The sequence below is a fragment of the Myxocyprinus asiaticus genome, chromosome 6 (genome assembly GCF_019703515.2).
Source record: "Myxocyprinus asiaticus isolate MX2 ecotype Aquarium Trade chromosome 6, UBuf_Myxa_2, whole genome shotgun sequence".
In the NCBI taxonomy this organism is placed as follows: Eukaryota; Metazoa; Chordata; class Actinopteri; order Cypriniformes; family Catostomidae; genus Myxocyprinus; species Myxocyprinus asiaticus.
The window spans coordinates 33762749-33784976 of record NC_059349.1 but is presented as its reverse complement, the minus strand read 5'-3'; the positions used below and the strand labels follow the sequence as shown (position 1 = coordinate 33784976).

Sequence of the window (22228 nt, the reverse complement as noted above, 5' to 3'; positions counted from 1 at the left end):
AAGCTTCATATAACGAACCAAATATTTGTACCAAATTAGCAATTTAGCATGATTACTCAAGAATAAGGTGTTGGAGTGATGGCTGCTGGAAATTGGGCCTGCCTAGATTTTTATTTTATTTTTTATTTTTATCCCCTTTTCTCCCAATTTTGAATGCCCAATCCCCACTACTCAGTAGGTCCTCATGGTGGCGCGGTTACTCACCTCAATCCGAGTGGTGGAGGACAAGTCTCAGTTGCCTCCGCTTCTGAGACCGTTAATCCACGCATCTTATCATGTGGCTCGTTGTGCACGACATTGCAGATACTCCAAATGTGGACTCTCCGTGATCCATGCACAACTTACCACGTGCCCCATTGAGAGCAAGAACCACTAATCGTGACCACGAGGAGGTTATCCCATGCGACTCTACCCACCCTAGCAACCGGGCCAATTTGGTTGCTTAGGAGACCTGCCTGGAGTCACTCAGCACACCCTGGATTCGAACTCGAGACTCCAGGGGTGGTAGTCAGCATCAGTACTCACTGGGCTACCCAGGCCCCTGGGCCTGCCTAGATTTGATCAAAAATAACTTTTTTCAAATAGTGATGTGCTGTTTTTTACATCAGTAATGTCCTGACTATACTTTGTGATCAGCTGAATGCCACTTTGGTGAATTAAAGTACAAATTTCCTTTCAAAATAGCAAAATCTGTACATTATTCCAAACTTTTGGCCCCCAGTGTATATACACCCTGTGTATATATGTGTATATATATATATATATATATATATATATATATATATATATATATATCGTAAATAGTAGAGAGAATTATTTATTTCAGCTTTCATCACATTCCCAGTGGGTCAGAAGTTTACATACACTTTGTTAGTATTTGGCCGCTCAGGGTGGCAACGTTCTCTGAGGCGGCACGACAGTATAATATATATATAAGCATCTTCACAAGGTCCTTTTCTGTTGTTCTTGGATTTATTTGCACTTTTCGCACCAAACTATGTTCATCTAGGAGATGCGTCTCCTACATACTGAGTGGTATGATGGCTGCGTTGTCCCATGGTGTTTATACTTGCATACTATTGTTTGTACAGATGAATGTGGTACCTTCAGGCATTTGTAAATTGCTCCCAAGGATGAAACAGACTTGTGGAGGTCCACAATTTTATTTATTTTTTTCTGAGGTCTTGGCTGATTTATTTTGGTTTTCCCATGATGTCAAGCAAAGAGGCACTGAGTTTGAAGGTAGGCCTTAAAATAAATCCACAATACACCTCCAATTCAGTACACCTCCTATCAGAAGCTAATTGGCTAATTGCCTAAAGGCTTGACATCATTTTCTGGAATTTTCCAAGCTGCTTAAAGGCACATTTAACTTAGTGTATGGAAACTTCTGACCCACTGGAATTGTGATATAGTCAATTAAAAGTGAAACAATCTTTCTGTAAACAGTTGTTGGAAAAATTACATTCTAGACACAGCCATGGACACACAAAAGCACCAGAGCCCTTCTACCAATAGGAGCCTACAAGCTTAGCATAAAACAGCATTAACACGGTGGTCCCATAGACATTCTATGGGCGGTACTGTTGTAACATGTTAGGTGACTGTTACGCTCTCTCTTATGATTGGAACATCCTCTGAGGCACACTGTTTCTCCCAGATGCAGTTGAGATTTAATCTAAGCACAAACGCAACATTTTGAGCAAAATTATTGGTTGTTTTAGTGGAGTAGCTGTGTTAGTTCAGCTTCAGATGTGTGTGCTTGTCATCTTGTCACTGTGTGCATGTTCAAATCAGACACACTGAGGAAAAGCTGTGAAGTTCTCATACTTGGGTATGTAATCGCTTTTTCAAGTTTTCCGATCGGATGGTTATTTCCTTTTAAATCCACACGTAGGTTTAAACATTTGTTCGGCGGATGATTGACTTGTGAGACGTGGTGCTTTGCTGCTGTCTGGGATGCATCAGGACGCCGTTTTAAACCTCAAATGTGATGTGGTTTTTGTGATCTAATCACAAAACGTTTTGCACCCCGTTTACAACTATATTTAGCACTGACCTTTGCGATCGGATCATCAGAAACGCGTCTTATTACCAGCTGTAAACAGGGTCTGCAATGACTACAGCCAGAGCTAGGGAATGCTGTAGAACAACTTCCGGTGGAAGTCCCACCCACATTCGTTTCCCCAGTAAGACCCCCAGGAAAAAGGTGGATAATTTGGAAGGCTTTGTTTGGAAAATGTTAATAAAACATTATATTGCTACATATTTTGTTTTCTTTTCTAAGATGGAAATAAATTAATTTTGACAAGAAAATCTATACATATAGTGTCATATTTCAGCACCTTTAAAATCTGCAGTTAATCGTGATTAACTACAAAAACGTATGCGATTAAGCACGATTACAAAATTTAATCGACTGACAGGACTATATATATATATATATATATATATATATATAATATATCTGTATACAGTACTGTGCAAAAGCCTAAGGTACATAAGATGTTGCACAAAAACATTTGTCTTAAGAAGGTTATTTATATCTTCAGCTTTAGTGTGTCAATTTGAAATATACATTTTTCTGTATACTCCCAAACAAAGGTGGTCACACCAAATATTGATTTAGATTTTTTTTTTATGTTTACAGGACTTAGTTTGACATTAATTGATAAATGAAAAGTATTTATGCACAGTACTGTATATTATCCTTGAATTATTTTCTTTAGCACTGGATATAACACAGCTATCACAACACCTAACCTTGAGGCTTTGATTTTTGTCATTTGTGCAATTTGAGTTAAAATCATAGTTATAAGGCTGTTCTCATGTTGTCGGTCTGATTTCAGTAAATCAGAATGGGGAGACAGCTTTGGACATTGCCAGGCGACTGAAAAATTCACAGTGTGAAGAGCTAGTAAGTGTGAAGCTTTCTAATCAATGTTTCTGGTTTTTGTTATAGCAGTATTGTATATTAAATTCTCTGAAACAAACAAAGGTCTATTTTCTTATTATTTTTTTATTCTTTATTTATCTAATACTGTTTTCATTTCTAGATAATTTCGCCATACAACCACCTACAAGTTTACTTACCCAAAACATGCCCTTTTCCTGCATTTGTCAGAGAGGAGAAGTGTGTTATGTTAATGGATTTGTGATTAAATGTCTTTATGTGTTTTCAGCTGGTGGAGGCAGCAGCCGGAAGGTTTAATCCTCATGTCCATGTGGAGTATGAGTGGAATCTGCGGCTGGAGGAGGTTGATGAGAGTGACGATGACCTAGATGACAAGGTTTGTGTGCTCAGCTTTCACTTTATTAACCTGTCTCCCTTAACTAGATTTCCACCTGGCTTGGGCAGCTAAGAGCTCTGTCGTCATGCAGATCTATTGGCCTCAAAAAGTATTTGGACAATTAAACCACACATTCAAAATGTCTGAATGTCATTGCAATAGATACATTTATGTGAATACATGAATACACACACCCTTATGCCATCCCAGGTGTGTATGACTTACTTTCTTCTGCAGAACACAAAGGAAGATTTTTAGAAACATATCTAAGCTTTGTAGTAGGTCAATATAAAGTAAATGGTGACCAAAATTTTGAAGCTACAAAAAGCACATAAAAATTGCATAAAGGTCATCTATAAGACCCCAGAGGTTAAATCCATGTCTTCTGAATCCAATCGGTTTTGGGTGAGAACAGACTAAAATTTAACTCCTTTTTCACTACAAATCTTGACATCAGCAGTCTTTGGCAATTATAATTTAAAGCTTGATTACACTTCCTATAACGCCATCTAGTGCTCTGCACATACATCAAGCACTAGGAGGTACAATCAAACTTGAAATCATGATCGTACCTTGAGACTGCAATGGCAAGATGTACAGTGAAAAAGGAGTTACATTTTGGTCTGTTCTCACCCAAAACCAACTGGATCCCTTCAGAAGACATGGGTTAAACCACTGGAGTCTTGTGGATTCGTTTTATGCTGCCTTTATGTGCTTTTTGGTGCTTCAAAATTTTGGTCATCATTCACTTGCGTTGTATGGAGCTACAGAGCTGAGATATTCTAAAAATCTTCCTTTGTGTTCTCCTGAAGAAAAAAAAGTCATACACATCTGAAATGGCATGAAGGTGAGAAAATGAGAGCATATATAATACTATTCAGAATTACGATTAAAAACTTTAGAACATTTTTTTTTTAGACATTCTGGTTGCCAAACTTAGTGGAACATGTCAATAGTTAATGTAATCTGCTATAGAGCACCTGTGTGAACTTGAAGGGAACTGACTTCATACATCCAGAAGAAATTACCTAGGGACCAGCTGGTTAAAGCTGCACTAAGTGACTTTGTGCTGTCTGTCAACATCTGTGGGTGGAACTTAAAATTGCAAGCAATCTGCGGAAGAACACTTTACGTGAATTGTGTTTCAGCACTGCTCTTCTGGCGGATGAATCTCATGATTTGAGCTTTGCCTGTGTGTGATCATGGCTGGAGATATTCAGAGCCGGAGTCATAACGTGCTATTTTCATGTTGATATAATGTTATATGATTAAACATTTAAAACTGAAATATTACTTGCTTTGATGATGATAAAAAACACTGGTATTCACATATTTTAAATGAATGAATTTTACACATAGCGCTTTTCTGACACTACACTCAAAGCGTTTATACATAGAGAACAGGGGACTCAATCACTACCAGTATATTTTAATATAATTTTCCAGTGTTTTATCTACTACTAATGTTTGTGTTTTACTACACTTATTAATTTAAGAGGTGATACTCGTGATATGGCTGATACGAGTTCAATAGAAGACTTTATTATTGTTATATTATATTGTAGAGCCTCAGCGATCGGTTAACACGAGTATTGTTTGAATCATACAAGCATGACAAGCAATATTAGCTTCAACAACCCTACCAGAAAACATGTCCAAGCATTATATCAGGTAAACAACTTCGGATAACCGATAAAAATCCATCCAGATTGCTGTCCTGAACTGTGTGAGTGTGACTGATTGAACTGTAGTTTCTTTCTCCTTTTTAACGGCTACTCGCAAACTAAAACAGTGCATTACCACCATCTATTGTTTACATGGGAACGAGACAGCCGGCTTTTCTTTCCTATGTTCACGGACACGACGTAATGACGCAAGGATGTACGTCATAAGCCAGCGATTTCGCGCCAAATCATACCCGACGTCTCAAAATACAAATAATTTGTATAGGTTTACCGTAATGAATCAGGGTAAGGACATTGTTTTGAACAATGGTTTTTTATGTACTCAATCAGTAATGGCAATTTTTTAATTTTTAACCAAAAAATCTTACATAGTGCAGCTTTAAAGTAATTGCACGTAAAGTAAACATTAGTTCTAAGAAAAGCTCTAGCATAGTTTGATTGCAGATGCTGCTTTATTTAGTATCTAATGCAATGACATTCATAATTTTTTAATTGTGTCCAAATGCTTTTGGCGCCACTGTTTTTTATGTCTCGCAGCCCAGTCCAGTGAAGAAGGAGCGTTCTCCGCGACCTCAGAGCTTCTGTCATTCCTCCAGTGTGTCTCCTCAGGAGAAGCTGTCTCTGCCAGGGTATTTAGGACACAGGGACAAGCAGAGACTTTCCTACGGAGCTTTTGCCAACCCAGTCTACAACACCTCCACCGATACACCCGCATCTCCCGTATCGGAGGGCCCTACAATAGCTAGCAAGACCATTGCAAAAGGTATGAACACATCTATTAAATCAGTATGCATGGACTGCTGTTACAATGCAGAATACAAAAGAGGAGCCCATGATACTAGATTGACTTGTTTGCATGTGCCTAATGTCTGTGCGTTAACTCTAATTGCGGGGAAGGTATATAGTGTTCCTTCTGTGCAATCAGTGGACCCTAACCCTTAGTGAAATTACTGCCCTTTACTGAAAACTTTTTACACAGAGGAAAGCAGAAAGGTGTTGAAAAGAAATCCTCTAACACCACAACCACTGTTTGCTTGCAGGCTGAACTGGAATGTGCAACCTTTGGCAGTACCATTTAATCTAATCCAATACCAACCTGCCAGTTGCATTCTTGGGCCATATTGTGGCTTCTTGTATCATTTTCTTGTTATTTACATTGTGTTTATGGAAATCAGTTTACACTCTTCGTTGAGGTGGGCAGTATGACCATAATCTTATAACATGTTATAATTTATAAGTATACAGTATATCAGTACATATATATATCTTTATTTTTTGCTGGAAATTCAACAGGAAAATATTTTATACAGTACATTAAATAACCATATGATAATGTCTATTTTTGGCATTCCTTTACACATGAAACTAAGGTATGTTGTCTGATTTGATCATATTTTCTCTTTTTATTTGGGACTTGTTGGACACAAACCATGATAAGTATGATATCACTGCAAAACAGCTTCACATAATGCAACATTTGAGTTAAAAACAAAAGACTCAAAACAGTAAAACCAATATTAGACAATGGATAGTTTTGACTCTAAATTCTGCTTGGATGAGCCACATTCAAATATGTTATTTAAATATACTTAAATAATAAACTTCATAATAAAAAAGCAAATATACAGAACACACGCCTGGGACTTCACATTAGCATAATAATTTTCCCTGCAGTGTTTTCATTTTACCCAAACCTGTATCTTTGTGTACTGGATACACAACCTGGCAAGTTCGGTGAAACTCCGCCTTTGAAATTGACCCCGCCTCAATCCCCAGCTGGCCTTGTTTGGCCCAAGGATAATCGCTGGACTAACCGCTGGCTCCGAGAAAGCCCCGAAGAGGCACGATGAAGCCCCGGAAGTGACAGTGGGAATGCAACTGGCCCTGGCACGCACTAGCACGCCCTCAATTGGGTCTGATTGTGGAAAAGCGGCTAATGTTTGTTGCCGTTTCAAGGGAAAATAATGTAAAGCAGTCCTGCCCAATAATAGTTACAACAATATACAGTATCTATTAGGGCTGTCAACATGGCGGAGCAACAAAATTCAAATTTTTCACTTAAATATTACCAAAATATTCAAATTTTAAAGACATTAATTTAGTTAGGGGGAAAAGCTACAAGACATCAGTGATCACCAGATTTTTACATTGGCACTGTCTACAAATTAGTATGTTGACTCCCCCTTCTAATTAGTGAGTTTGGTTACTCCATTAATTCCAGAGAAGACAAATCATAATGCTACTATATACAATGGCATTCTAGGGCTTTGTGTGCTTCCAACTTTGTGGAACTCGGTTGTGACGCAGCATTTGCTGCTCAAACTCTGCCTCATTGTGGTAATGGCATGTACCTGAGGCCAGTGCTGCAATAGAGGCTGTTCAAACACGGCGCTAGACGTAGCACAACAGAGTTAAACAAAATGCGGGGATCTCAAGACGCGTTTTTCGAAATAGTATTTTAAAACGCATTGCTTTTGCTATGAGACGCTGATAAGAGAGCAAGACAGAATGGCCAAAGACCTCCACCAAAGTCATCGTCAGTGCTTGAAACACATCTAAAATTTTAATGCACAGTTTTTGTATTCAAATGTGCATTTTTATCTTAAATTCGACGAATATTCAGATTTCTAATTTTAATTTGACAGCCTTAATATATACCGTGGGATAAACGGTACAGCAGAATCTCTACCAGTTGAGACATTTTTTATGATTACACATTATATACCGTCATACTGCCCAGCCCCAACTCCATAAAAGTGCTGTCTTCACCCTTATGTTCCGATGCCTTGGGCCTCACTTCAGAGCGTACGCTTTACCTGCCTTTCGACCAGTCACAACGTCAGCTCGTCTCTCTTTCAGCTCCATCCTCTGGACCGCCCACCTCCCTGCCACTGGGATCTCAGTCAAGTGTAGGAGGCAGCTCCACACTATCTAAGAAGAGAGCGCCTCCTCCACCGCCCGGACACAAGCGCACCCTCTCAGATCCCCCAAGCCCTATACTGCAGGGCCCCCATAGCAAAGGTGCGTCAAACACCTCAGATTTTGTAATTCAAGAAACAACGTTTCCGTCGCCTTCAAGGAAATAATCAAGTAATGCTAACACCTACTGTACGCTGAAAAGAAATGAGATTTTTTTGCTTTTCTTTTGCTGATAGTGGTGGTGGTGTTTGTGTGGAATGAGTGGGTACAAATTTTCACATGTTCATCTCAGTCTGACCTCTAATGCCCATTACATAATGAAAGTAACACTCTATGTAATTGATACAAGGCCGTTGTTCATGAGTTTGTTAAGGATGAAAAAGCTTTTTAAGAGGATGTTTGATATAATAGCAATCAATCATTGTCACACTGGTGAAAATTTCAAACACCCAAATAATAGAATTAGCACTTTACCTTATATTCCCTCAGTATTTTCTCTTTCCTCACCCCACAATGAGAGTTAAAGTGATTGAAGACCCCATGAAAACTGCACTTGACAAATGTTGGGAGTGAAAACCTGTTGGTAGTGCAACATGAGGCATCAGTATTTTTGAAAGAGAAAGACTGTAAATGTTTATGTCTGCTAAAAGGGAATGTTGTCAATGTTTAGGGTTAACTAGCATATAAAAAACATCAAAGCAACACATGGACTAAATTCTAATTTTTCATTAAGCTCTATAAAATCTCCATATTAATTAGCTTATTGCTGCTTTCTTTTTTGTTTTGTGGTTCTGAGCTTCTTGATTAGCTCATTACAATAGTTAGATTAATAGTTTGTGATATTTTTCACCACTGACCTATGGTGATGATTTTACTGTTAAACAGTTATAAAAATTAGAAAGGGGTACATTTTTATTAAATTAGCTCATTAAAGTGTGTAGGATGTCTTCGTGACATTAATGTAGGTCACTGGGATGTAAAAACAAGAGAGGGCTGAGGTATCAAATAAAGTACAGTATATGGCTAAAGCTCTTATTGAAATATAGGAACTTCTGATCTATATGACAAAACTTAGTATTACTTTAAACCTCTTCCCTTTTTTTTATTTTGAACCTCATAGGAAGTGAGTCCACACCTTCTTCTGCAAACTGGACATCCCCTGCTAATAAGTTTGAGGGAATTCAGCAGCAGCAAAGGTGGTGAACTGCACATATCTTTAGCCACACTGATCAGAAACCTGCTGTTTGTTGTTTTCAGATTACTGTTAATAATTTACTGTTGATATTCAATTAGATCTTGCATTAGAGGTTGCATTTGTACCATTTAATACAGCTCATTCTTTTTCTCTTACATTCTTTTTCTCTTTAACACCATTTATAACCATAAACACAAAATCTAACCATTTGTGCTTTTTATGACTAAGAGATCTTAAAGGTAAAAAAATCTTACTTTCAAGAATGTTAAGATCCACACATATTTTATTAGGTATTAGCATATTCTTTTAAAAAGCAGCTTTAGCTAAAATTTCAGCTTTACAATTTTTAGTAGTGTTTTCCCCCCATTTTATATTATTGTACAATTAGTTTTATTATTCATAGACATACTGTGTTAATCACTGGAACTTTTCAATTTCAGCACTACATCTATGAACGCAAAAGCAACATTTGGCCCACGAGTTCTTCCCAAACTACCTCAAAAGGGTATTATTATTTAACATGTATTCAACCTGGAACATTTCTTTAAACTTCATATGTAATATACTTGTTACTAAAACATATGTACATTGTGGTCTTACTCTTTCAGTGGCACTACGAAAGATTGACACAATCCACCTCCCCTCTGTGGACAAGTCCAGTCAGGTCACTGATGTGCTGCAGAAACCCCCACAGGCCCAGGACACACCCTCCACCAGAGCTTCAGATCCAATAACTAGACCCACAGAGCCTCCGCCTAAAATACCACAACCCGCAGAACGGTCCCAGCCTCTTGAGGTGCCTCAGAAACTGCACGTCTCAGACCTTCCCCCTAAACCACAACTATCGGATCTTCCCCCAAAACCACACTTGTCAGATTTACCTCCAAAACCTCAGCTCTCTGACTTACCACCGAAACCACAGCTTAAGGATCTTCCCCCTAAGCCACAGCTCTCTGACCTCCCATCCAAGCCTTCATTGTCTTCAGCAGCAGAGCCCACACAGAGGCAACCAACACAGGAAGAAATAAGTCCAAAGCCCGAGCTGACAGAGGCACAGTCATTCAGTCAGCAGGAGGAGCTTTCTCCCAGACAGGCCAGTGAGGACACAAATGGTGCACCGGCAGGAGCTATGGAGATACCAGTCCCTATGCCACGCAAAATCAACACAGTAGTAAGTGAAAGACATTTAAGAGAGTATTACAGTATGTTAAGGCATCTGCAAACAAATGATGCTAAAACTAGCTCCGAACTTTTGTCTTAATTTTGAACAGGATAGTGTATCTATTGGTTTGTAATGTAAAACCTAACAAACTTTTTTTTTTGTAAAATGTTTTACTTGAAAATTAAGCTTGGGGCATCCATCCATCCAATATATGATATAATTGAGGAACGTGTCTTTGCAGGGAAAAAACAAAGTCAGGCGCGTGAAAACCATCTACGATTGCCAAGCAGATAATGATGATGAGTTGACCTTCGTGGAGGGAGAAGTTATAATTGTTACAGGAGAGGAGGACCAGGAGTGGTGGGTAAGTAAATCTATGCCATACAATTGCTTGTACTGATGTTTGTTAAAGGAATAGTTCACCCAAAAATGAAATTTTTGTCATGTATTCACCCTCATGTTGTTTGAAACCCATATGACATTCTTTCCTCTGTGGAACACAAAAGGAGAAGTAAGGCAGTATGTTTAGTCTCAGTCATCATTCACTTTCAAGTGAATGTTGAATGAGGCTGCAATTTTCGGGTGAACTATACATTTAAAACAGATCTTAGGACAGATACAGTGGCAGTATGTAAACCCTTTGGAATTAGCTGGTTTTCTTGGATCGTCATCAAAGTCACAAGTATATACAAACACAATGTGCTTAAGCTAACAACACACAAACAATTATAGTCTTGCATGTCTTTATTGAAAATCTAGTCGCCATTGGCAACAGTCGGGTTGTATGCGTTCATATGTGGTTTCGTCAGATATCATCTTGTGATTTATTGAATACATCTTTAGAGCGCCAGTGTGTCTCGCGCCACTTTTCACCCATTCTGTTTCTGACGAGCCCGCTGCACCGCACACAACAACAAACACAGCGCGAGAGAGTCGTGAACCACCCGAAAAGAACTGAGGGTTTGAACTCAGCTCAGGTTAACAGTTTGAATCAGATCCACTTTCTTAGCAAATCATCCATCAGTGTCCTCTCATCTGGGAGTGCAGACATTTCAAAATAGAAGTCCAAAGTGTATTTCGGGCTTCTTTATAATTAAAAGTCCCATATTGTGTACCACTTTTTTTGTTCTTCTGTTAATTATTGATTGGGATTGGAGTAGCACAATAAACTGCATCTGGAATCTCTTTCAATTTGCACTCTTGTAGTCTCTGTGTCTGGGCCATCCAGTATCCGTAAAGAAAGACTAAGGCAATGTTTAATTTTTTTTTTAATTATATATATTTTACAAACTTAATCATCATGAAAACTAATTTAAATAAGGAGGAAGATCGCATTTACATTTAAATGGTAATTAATTTACACAGAATGGAACACAAATTGCAGTCTGCAGAAAATAACCTTCTTAGATAGTCTGGATTCAGTCAGATTTACTGAGCAGAAAGTGTTTGTGCATCCGTCACTGCATGTGTAACTTTAATCAAGTTCAACGGACGTCTTTGCCATTACATTATTTTATGTTGCGTCATAAAAGCCTATATTGCAAATGATTGTGTACATAAATAGGTTTAGATTGCATTCCATTGTGTTTTTTGCAGAGTTCAGCATGTCCCACGTGGAAACTAATGGCTTACTTTCTCTCACGTATCTGGATGCGTAGCACTGCACATCGCATGCAGTGACCCGTGTGTCCAGTCTGTGAAAAGTGGATGTCATCTTTTTGAGTTCTGTTGCATTTTGAGTTCAGGTCCTGCATTGTTTTTCAAATTTAAAGTGAAGTGCTCTCACACAGCTGATGCTGTGCCCTTTGAGTCATCTTGGCTGGACGGCCATTTCTAGGAAGAGTAGCCACAGTACTAAATCATCTCCATTTATAGACAATTTGCCTAACTGTGGACAGATAAATATCTAAGCTCTTCAATATAACTTTGTAACACTTTCCAGCTTTATGCAAAGCAACAATTCTTGATCGTAGGTCTTCTGAGATCTCTTTTTTTGCGAGGCATGGTCCACGTCAGCAGATTCCTCTTGTGAATGGTAAACTCAAAATGTGTGAGCGCTTTTTATACGTCAAAGTAGCTCTAACCCACACCTCCAACTCATTCATGAATTGGATGCCAAATTTGCCAACTCAAAAAAAAAACACAAAAGCTGAAATCTACACCTGAATATCACCACGTGTGATAAATTGCAAATCACCTTGCTGCCCCCCCTTCTCTCTCCCCCTTCTCCCCTTCATCAGCTCTGGACCAACACAAAAGACACAATATTTATATGTAAAAATATAACAAATACCATGAAAACAAAGAATGCAACTGTATGTGTTTGATATCATTTAAGAGGTCTCTGTGCAACTGGTATAGTGGTCTCTTTCCCATGTTGATAAAACTAATGGTAACAAAGTTATAAGGTCTTTGCCAAATACTGCATAATTCTGGAGGTGTCTCCCCCTCCTTGACATACAATTGAAATTATTTCCTGTGTGTTAACAAGGTTAAACCCCAGGAAGTCAAGAACCCATTCACCCCCAAATCCTCATTGTCCAAAGGATAATACCATTTGGTACACAATGTTTATTCTGTCTAGATATTTAAGGAAAGTTGGCACGAAGCTCTGGGAATCTGTATGCAGATCTCCCATGCTGTACCGCTGCATGTAGTTTTGTCAGGTATGTTTCTTTGACTTGTCTTTTATTTTTAGTAATGCTTGTTTATTCTGATCATGTGAAATTGGCTTTGATTTGAATTTCTGCAACAATGTTTTATATCCTACCTGACAAATAAATTGTTATTATTTGATTTATTCTGAATTCCTCTGAAATCATTACTGGAGCTTTAATATAGGAGGAAGCCATTTAAAGACTCTCAGTTTGAATTTAAACCACTCAGGACAACCAGGTAGGACAACCATCTAGGACAACCACCTAGGACAACCAGGTAGGACAACCACCTAGGACAGCCGGGTAGGATTTGAATTTCAATAGACCAGGGTAGACCATACTGGAGCTTTAATATAGGAGAAACCACTCAGGACAACCGGGTAGGAGAAAGCCATTTAAAGACTCTGTCACTGCTCACCGCCCGTCTTAGCAAGTTGTACGTACGTGACTAAGCGGCAGTATCGTCTGGTTATGAGAAAAGCCAAACCAGACAATATTAGTTAACCCTACAACCACTGACTAAGAACGGAACTGGCTATCCATTTTCGGGAGGTTTACATAATTTAATAACGGCCGGCGTAAGTCTCCAAAGATCAAAAGGACAATGAATAGAAGAGGATTTAGAGTAATCAATAACCTAAAAATGTTAAATTAAAAGAATGATCAGAAATTAATTAGAGCTTTAATATAAATTAGAGGTCAACTTAAAATTGGAGTCAGATTAATATAAAATTGAAGTCAGATAAAAGGAATAACGGAATTAAATGTGTGAATTAACAATAATTGATTTACTTAAGCGCTCAGAAAAGACAGAACAACGCAGAGACCTTCAAGGGCAATTTATTGAAGTTCTGCTCCGGAACGGATAGAAAATTATCCTATATCCTCTTTTTTTACATATTTATACATAATTGCAGGTAATTCCAAAGGGTTCACATCATTTTTCTTGCCACTGTACTTCTCTCATTCTTCAAACTCCTGTGTCTTTTCAGATCGGGCACATAGAAGGGCAACCCGACAGGAAAGGTGTCTTCCCAATGTCCTTCGTACACATTCTGTTAGACTGACAGAATATAATGGGCAGGCATGAAGCTCTCTAACTAGCACAAGCTCTGTCTCTCTGGCCTCACACTGGACTGTGGGCATTGCCTCTGTAAATAGCTGCTGAAACCCAAACAGAGTCTTCAGACAAACAAAACATGAAGTATCAAACCCATGCTCCCTTAATCCTCAAGGGTGAAATGTGTAAACTATGTGTTGTTCATAAACTGTGTTATCCTGCCTACCAGTATTATCGTAGCCATGGCAACCCAGCATGCCAAACTGGGTTTGCAGTAGCTATACTTGGAATCTAGCACTTAACATGTATGCTGTAACTTTGTGTATGTGTACACATATAGAATTATATGTATGTCCATTTAAATTTTTAATCTTAATTTTTAATTTTTTTACATACATATGCACAGATGTAAGTGTATATTTATGTATGTATAATGTGTAAGTGTGCAAATGTATGTTATCCCTGCTTGCTTATGGAGCCAGAGTGACTCTAGACATTTTAGTGTACTGTTTTAAAAAAACAAACAAATCATCTCTTCAACTTTTAGAAGGAGTAAATGATGATAAGAGCAAAATACAATTAAGTTACATAAATACTATATCAGTCCCAGCATAGTGGCATGCTGATCAGGGGTCATAACCAAAATGTAAAGGTTTTAAACATCTCATCTCCAATAAATACACAATCAAAATATGTATTCATTCAGGTTGCATTGCTTTTCATATTGGTGTGACACGAAAAAAACGGAAATCGTCTTGGTTACTCATGTAACCTTGGTCCCCTGAAAGGAGGGAATAGACACTGCATCAGAAGCAAACACTATGGGGGAATTCATCAGGAGTTGAGACTTTGAAACCGTATACCATCTCGCCAATTCAAGTGGCATGTAAAGCTTAGCACTCTGCCTATGCTGACGACATCTTGAGCCGTATACATAATGGCATAGCACTGATGTGCAATGCCTACTAGCCATTATTGGCTTGTCAAAAGCATTGCTGTAGCCACACCTTCATATTGAGAAATAAGAGGTGGGGACAATAAACCAACAGCTCGATGCCAAGACAGAGACACTGTGCTGAGTCAGGACGTGAAGCTTTGATGTCTGACCAACAGGCTCTAAGAGCCAAGAGGACTGCAAGCAGTTTCGGGCAATTTATGTGCCACACAGTTTGTGCACCTTTCCAGGTGCCAAATGCCAGACGTCCTAGCACAAGGCTCCCCAGCCTGCGTTGGAGGCATCTGTTGTGACAACTTTGCATCTGGCCATCTTGGCAAATATCACACTTTTCCAATAAAACTCAGTTTTCCTCAATAGCGTGTCACTATGAGGCGAAGGTAACCATGTTGCCAAGTGTGTTGAAGGACCCTTTGACTGAGCCTGCACTGGAGAGGTCTAATCTGTAGCAAGCCTAGCAGGGCTATGGTGGCTGCAGCAGCTATCAAGTCAAACACTCGCTGTTACTGACGCATTCAAGTGTAGGAGAATGGAATGAACATGTTTGTTGGTCTGGTGCCAACATGTTTACCAATTTGAGTTTCATTCCTAGGAAGGAAACTAGCTAACTGGGCACTCACACACACTTTTCCAGTTGCCATTGAGTCCCCAATGAGCTAGCAACAGGTCTCTGTGCTTGCACGCTTGTACCTTGGATTAAGCTATCAGCAACCAATCATTGAGGTAACATGAAATCAGCTCCCCAAACCAATTTAGTGGACGGACATGAGACAAAATCGGTCTCTGAGTTACTACCTTGAATGGAGACTTTTAAGTGTCAAATTCAAGTGCCTCAAATCCAGTATGGACCCCAGCCCACCGTTCAACTTGGCGACCAGAAAATTAACGGCTGTAGAAGCCGTTCTTTCCCTCGCACGACATACTTCTTCTATCGCATCTTTGGCGTGGAGGTATTGTACATCTGAGTGTCAAATCTGCAAATCTCACACTGTGCTGTGGAGGACAGAATGCCATTGAGGTGATGGGTCACTTTACGTAGCACATGGCCGTTCGACTGTGTTCAGTCTGTGATCGCTGGTGGCTGAATGGCACTACCCATCTGGGTGGCGGTCGCTCAGTGCAACAGAGTCTTCTCAGCTGGATTTTGCTCACTTTAGTCAACATGTTTGTGCATCATGCAGCCGCTACGAGGTCTGTCAGTCGTGCTGGGGCATGGCAGAGTTCTGGCATACAGAACAGCAAAGACTGAAAGCGAGAAGAGAATTTCTGACAATTTTAGCCAGGGGTGTCATTCTACTGACACCAGGTCACCCATAGTCCTGCCAGTTTCCTGGGCAGAGATCTTGGTGACCGGGGTGCCAGTTCGTGGCATGGTTTTAACAAACACCACAAAGGTGGCTGCACTACATACGTCAAGTCAAAACGTGCCATTCTTGACATGGTAAACACTTTTTTTTTAAATGACAGGGCTCTTTCCAGCTTGAACCTTGTCAAAACAAAGAGTGTGGACTGAACACGTTAGTCGGTCACGTGTGCCGACATGGCAACCAAATCGAGTTTCATTCTTTAGAAGGAAAGACTGGGAACCAACATGCTCTTTATCCAGTTGCCCCTGTTTTTAAGGGTCAAGTGAAAACCTCAAGCAGCTCAGTTTCTAATAATTAAGGTATAAATAAAAAGGACTCAGCACAAGGATCAGCATCTGCTCCATGAACAAGACAAAAACAACTTCAAGATTGTGGAATAGAGTTACAAATGCACCATTTCTGGACTGTTTTGTTTAGACTAGAGGCCTGCGTGGGACTGTTTTTTCCATCCTGCTCCAGCAAGTTTCTATCCCGCACCCAAAAGCTCCCGCTGAATTTAACTCCATGTTCACCCGCTCTCTGCCCACAGTGATTTTCTTTCCGACTGCTCCCGTTCCCGCAACCCCGCATTTGTTTTCCACATATAGCAAAAGCCATACAAATAGATGTGTATACAAAGAATATTCAATTTTTGCTATTATCAGATGACGTGTGAAAATGACGCCAATTTGACTCGCCTGAAGTTGGTTTCTTAACATTCTTTTTCTAGTTCGAGTTTCACATGCTTTGATGACAAAGTGGGCACTTTGATCTGCCAATCTATGAAAGCCCCGTTGACTACCTGCATGGCTGCCTACTCTAAATATTGGATAATTTAATACACAAGCTGTGTGCATTTATTCTACGTTATAAAAAAACCCCAACTATTATAATTTTTTTTATTCATTAACTAATAGAATAAAAAAGAGATCCATATCGGATGTTTCAGGCTATTCTCTGACCGCCGCTCCTGTCCACATGTCATGTAAGTACCGTCCACTCCCGCCTTCAACTCGGAAATGTAATCCCGTGCTACAAGAAATCTAATCGGGTCCCACGGATCCTGCGGGAATGCAGACCTCTAGTTTAGACCCCTATGATAAGCCCACCGTTGGACCAAGTGTTTGTTCAGATAGATGTTCAATCCAGCACAACTCCAGCTGATGGATTCTTGTGTTGTTAGTATTGTAGCATATCAGTTGATGCTTGAAAACAGTCAAATGGCCACATTTAAGTGAATAAACTGGATTCAGTCCTAATGTCACATTTAGGATGTGTTTTGCCACATACCTTGTTTTTTAATTTTTGTCTGTGTTTGCTGCACTGTAAATTCAGTCAGAAAGAAAACCACACTTGGTTATACTGAATAAAGATTTAACGTTGAAACAATTTAGCCTTTTTTTTTTCTTTGACATGCATTAGCACCAACTCTACCTGTTATAACTTGTTTTAGAGTTATTTTAGCACACTTATATTTTAGAGCTCCTTGTTTATAACACACCGGCCAAACTTTAGCATTATAATTAGCATGTTTCAATTTTTGTATCACTGTGTCACTCACAGTATAAAAGGGGTATATGTGGGTCATTGACAAATAATGTTGTCCGAGGTGATAAAACTTAGAAATCTTGAAAAAATCAAGTTAACATGTCAAGTTCGTAGAAATGTTTGTTTCATACATTTCAAGTGGTGTAATCATCAAGTAAAAGGTTTTTAAATACTTTCCTTGCACATTGAATAAATTAGTGTCCACAATAATTTATTGTTATGAGTCACAAGTATCAAGATGTTTTCTAAAGGTTACTCAGTTTGACCCGAACAAAATGTATTTACATAAAAATGTCAACATATCTGATATAAAAAAAAAGAGAGAGAAAAAAAATTCATCACAATCAATGAGGGTTTTGACAACAGAATGGCTACCTGCATGTTGGTCACACCACCTGACTTTCATTTGGTGGGCAAAAGTTTTTCAAATATTAATAATATTTTAAAACAAAATAGTTTCAGTGCTTATTTTTTATTTTATTTATTTTTTTATATAAGAAATAATAATAAAAGATTATTCCAAACTACTTATGCCAGGATTTCTTATGCCAAGATTACTTATGCCAGTATTTCAGTTTTTAACCCTTAAATGCATGTTAATTTTCCCAAATACTCTTTCATATTTGGGTCTTTAGAGACCAGGCACTTATATCTATCAAAAATGGATGTACAAAATGCCCAGATAGTGTCACATTTTCAAAATATTTTCAAGACAATTAGAAAATAATCAAATAAAATATATTTTGATGTGTATTGATGTTTTATTTTTCATAAATTACAGAGATAATGCAACAAATCAGGAAAAATCTAGAACAGGATTCATTATTTTCACACTGAAATTTCATGAGACGCAACTGTCTGTCAAACACATATTGAGCTGCACAACACAATTTACTTAAGTAACTTATATGTATTTTCTCAGGCACTTATTGAGTCTAAACAGATGCACAACTTGCATAATTTCAGTAGTACACCCAAATGACAATAGTCATACTGTTCATGTGTTGTACTTGTTATAGTTTACTTCCATTGTTTCTTCATCAAATAGCAATGTCAAATGTAAATCAAGTCAATCACTGAAACATCAGTGTATCCTTGAGTAACACAAATAACAAGTATAATATGTATGTGTACACACATATGGGATACTAATAATTCACCACTGTCACACAGAAATCAATATGATATAGTGTTTATTTGTACAAATATAGTACTCATTTCTCTTGTAGTAAACAAAGAAATAGATACACTATATGGCCAAAAGTTTGTGGACACGAATTTGGTTACTCCATTAAATCCAGTAAAGAAAAATCTTAATGTTTCTTTATGTAATGGCTTGGGCTTTGTGTGCTTCCACATTTGTAGCAACTGTTGTGGCAATGCCCCTGTGAACAAAGTGAGGTCCATAAAGAAATTGTTTACTGTGTCTGGCGTGGAAGAAATTGACTGGCCTGCACAAAGCCCAGACCTGAACCCCACTGATCACTTTTGGAGTGAACTGGAACAGCAACTGTAAGTCAGGCCCCATTGACCAATATCAGTTCCTGACCTCACTGATAGCCTTGTATCTGAATGAGAGCAAATCACTGCAGCCATGTTACTACATACAGTATAATGGAAAGTCTTCCCAAAAGAGTGGAAGCTGTTATTACAGCAAAGGGGGGAATTGATGCCTAAGGTTTTGAAATCAAATGTTCATCAAGCACATATGGTGTCCACAAACTTTTGGCCATATAGTGTATCCTGTGATAGTAAACTTAAATAGATATGATATAATCATAACAAATATAATTTATGGAACTGTGAAAAAACCCTGACACTCTTACATACCTCGGGTCTCAAATGACCATATACACATTTGATATATATAAAAAAAAATAATAATAATAATTGTTGCAATTATGACTTGTGTGTGTGAGTGTGTGTTACATTATTTATAAAAGATAGATTGAGGAATACTAATGAGGTTTAGGCACAGCTTTAAAAAATGGATGAGTTACAGGGGGTGTTTAAAGGTCAATTAAACTTTAATTTAATTTAGTTATTTGTTTAAACTGTCGCCAGACGGTTACAACACTTTTGACTTAAGGCCCCAGAAAAAAATATAAAAATGGCTTTGAACACAGAAACTGAATTTTTCTGCCCCATTTTTTTTATTTTTTTTATTTTTGGTTATTATTATAGGAGAGTCATTCAAGTAATGTTTTATGTGAATCTGTTTTTTTACGTTTTTGATAACAACAGATCCGGACAAAAAAAAAAAAAAAAGCATGCATGTTCAAAAGAACAGAAGTGAAAGCAAAATCATCAAAAAGCGACACATGCGTAGAAAAAAATTTGTCTGCTTCCTTTCTCGAAATCAATTCCTTTTATAGATGTAGGCAGAACCTCGAGTTCAACCTGCGCGCGTCTGACGGCAAACGTAACACTTCTGATTGGCCAATCCGGAAGATGTAGACACACACCACAGCTTCACAATGACCCGTTGACTGAAGAGGTCTCCAGCGTTTCCCATATATTTACTTACATTTAAATTACTGGAAATTGAGGTAAGAATCATGGATTAATATTCAGTATGTTTCCTCTATGCAACTTGATACCTGTTGTGAAAGAATGTCTCCTTTAGCACACAGGTGAGATTGAGCAGAGCGTCTGTTATAATATTACGGACAAGACTGAAGCTGAACTGAAAGAATTGAAATAGTACTTTGCATTCAGGATCAGTGGTTATTTGATAAATAATATCAAACTTTCACTTAATGCATTAGTCCACTGACTGGGTCAAAAGCGTTTAATTATATTTGACTCGAGGTGTATTCCTTGTAATGGACTCTGATTACAGATACATGGGATTGTCTGACGTTATATATTAGTGTTTGTATTGTGTACATGTAATATGTGCACGGGTCTCCTGCAAAGAATAAGAAAAAGAGTGCATGATAAAACCGAGTCTATTCTTGTGAACAAAGGCAACAGTGCGACAAGTTCTCAGACTTCCTCTGTGTTCAAATAGATCATGCCACTTCCTGATTTTTTTATTCAAAACACGTATTTCAATGCACAGCAAGTTCCTTTATTTGCACAGTCATACAGCCTCAGTTTATGTGTGGATTATATACACATTTATCCATTTCCAAATATTTGTTTACATAAATATTAATCTTTTAACATTTAATAGTCAATGAAAATGTTGATCTGACATCATTGCATCATATGTCCAATATAAAGTAGAACTAATTAGTATGTATACAGTATAAGCTGCTTTTTGCATATAAGCAAACACCTTTTTTGTTTAATTATTTGTTTTTCTGCATGCATTTGTTCATTAACCTATCTGTACAGTGCGCTCCTTGTTGGGACCCCTGAACTCTTTGTGATGTGCATGGTCACATGTTTTAAGCTCGTGAACTCAAAATATTGACACAGCATCCTTCATTATAACCTCCAGACCAGTGGTCAGCATTAAAGCATCGGAACGTGTGCAAAGATGTCCATTTTGAACAGTATTATGGGAAATCTCAATATATCAGCAGAACTTAGTATAACTTTATTTAATCTTATTATAAAGTGTATAACTAGTGTATTAGCATGTTATACCTTTGCATGATTTAAGTGCAGTGGCCACATTTGGCAGCTTAACTCAAAGTTTGTTGTAATAATGGTCATTATTACATATTAAAATGTAATAATAAAGCTTTTTGATGGGCAGAAATATATTTGTATCAAGCCTAGTAGGCTGTTGTTCCCAGATTGGTTGCACACACAGAGGGAAAAAGCTTTTAAACAGCAGTAATTAGACAGCAATGAAACCTGCACAGGTTTTATCACATGATTAAAGATAATGCTGATCAATAGCATCTGCTCTCAGTGTAAACAGCTACTTTAATTGTGACGTCTGTGGTGCTGTAAGGTGTCATGCTGTGATTGTGTTTCTGGCATTAGCTGAGCATTCCTTTGTACTGCGGGGATAGTGTAGAGGCACTTTACATGCCCTTAAGGCGTGTGCAACGTACTGAAACAGTAAGCCCTGGAGAATTTAGGTTTGTCTGGAGTAGCAAGTTTTTTTAATCAGCTGCAGAAATAAAAAAAGAAGCAAGGTTCTTTTGATGTTTATGTCATTTCAGTCCATAATTCAGTTTTTATATATTCAGCCTATATTTTGTTTTGCTCCCATGTAATGATTTTATTTTGCAGCAGGCTACATGCAAGAAGCTGTATAAAGATAAAAAGCTGAAATAAAGGATTTGAGTTGCTCAGTCTACTTTAACATGTCTGTCCATTTAAATGTTTAAAAACAGCAATCTTACAGCGTGCTTTCAGTTTTAAATAATTGTGCTTGTGAAGGAGGGACCCATTTGTTAGACGTTTGTTCAACTTCCTGGTTATGCTTTGTGGCTGGAGGGGCTTGCTT

General features: G+C 38.1%; 3 protein-coding genes across 5 annotated transcripts in view; 2 read left to right on the top strand and 1 right to left on the bottom strand.

Moving 5' to 3' along the window:
• Window positions 1-17658, top strand: part of asap1a (ArfGAP with SH3 domain, ankyrin repeat and PH domain 1a) — an 80841-nt gene extending 63183 nt beyond the window's left edge. The window contains exons 22-30 of one of the 2 annotated variants that reach the window (XM_051699924.1): window positions 2850-2917; window positions 3183-3290; window positions 5513-5738; window positions 7835-7996; window positions 9015-9090; window positions 9530-9594; window positions 9698-10260; window positions 10493-10615; window positions 13901-17658. In XM_051699924.1, coding sequence (XP_051555884.1) covers window positions 2850-2917; window positions 3183-3290; window positions 5513-5738; window positions 7835-7996; window positions 9015-9090; window positions 9530-9594; window positions 9698-10260; window positions 10493-10615; window positions 13901-13975 — 1466 coding nt within the window. In that variant the 3' untranslated portion in view covers window positions 13976-17658. The remainder of the gene's footprint in view (window positions 1-2849; window positions 2918-3182; window positions 3291-5512; window positions 5739-7834; window positions 7997-9014; window positions 9091-9529; window positions 9595-9697; window positions 10261-10492; window positions 10616-13900) is intronic. The other variant, XM_051699925.1, reaches the window with a different exon arrangement.
• Window positions 1-22228, bottom strand: part of LOC127442139 (uncharacterized) — a 439805-nt gene that overhangs the window by 382660 nt on the left and 34917 nt on the right. The window lies entirely within an intron of this gene.
• LOC127442148 (CYFIP-related Rac1 interactor B-like) overlaps window positions 20214-22228 on the top strand; it is a 44955-nt gene continuing 42940 nt past the window's right edge. For both annotated transcript variants that reach the window (XM_051699994.1, XM_051699993.1), the window contains exon 1: window positions 20214-20366. The gene's annotated coding sequence lies outside the window, so the exon portion shown is untranslated. The remainder of the gene's footprint in view (window positions 20367-22228) is intronic.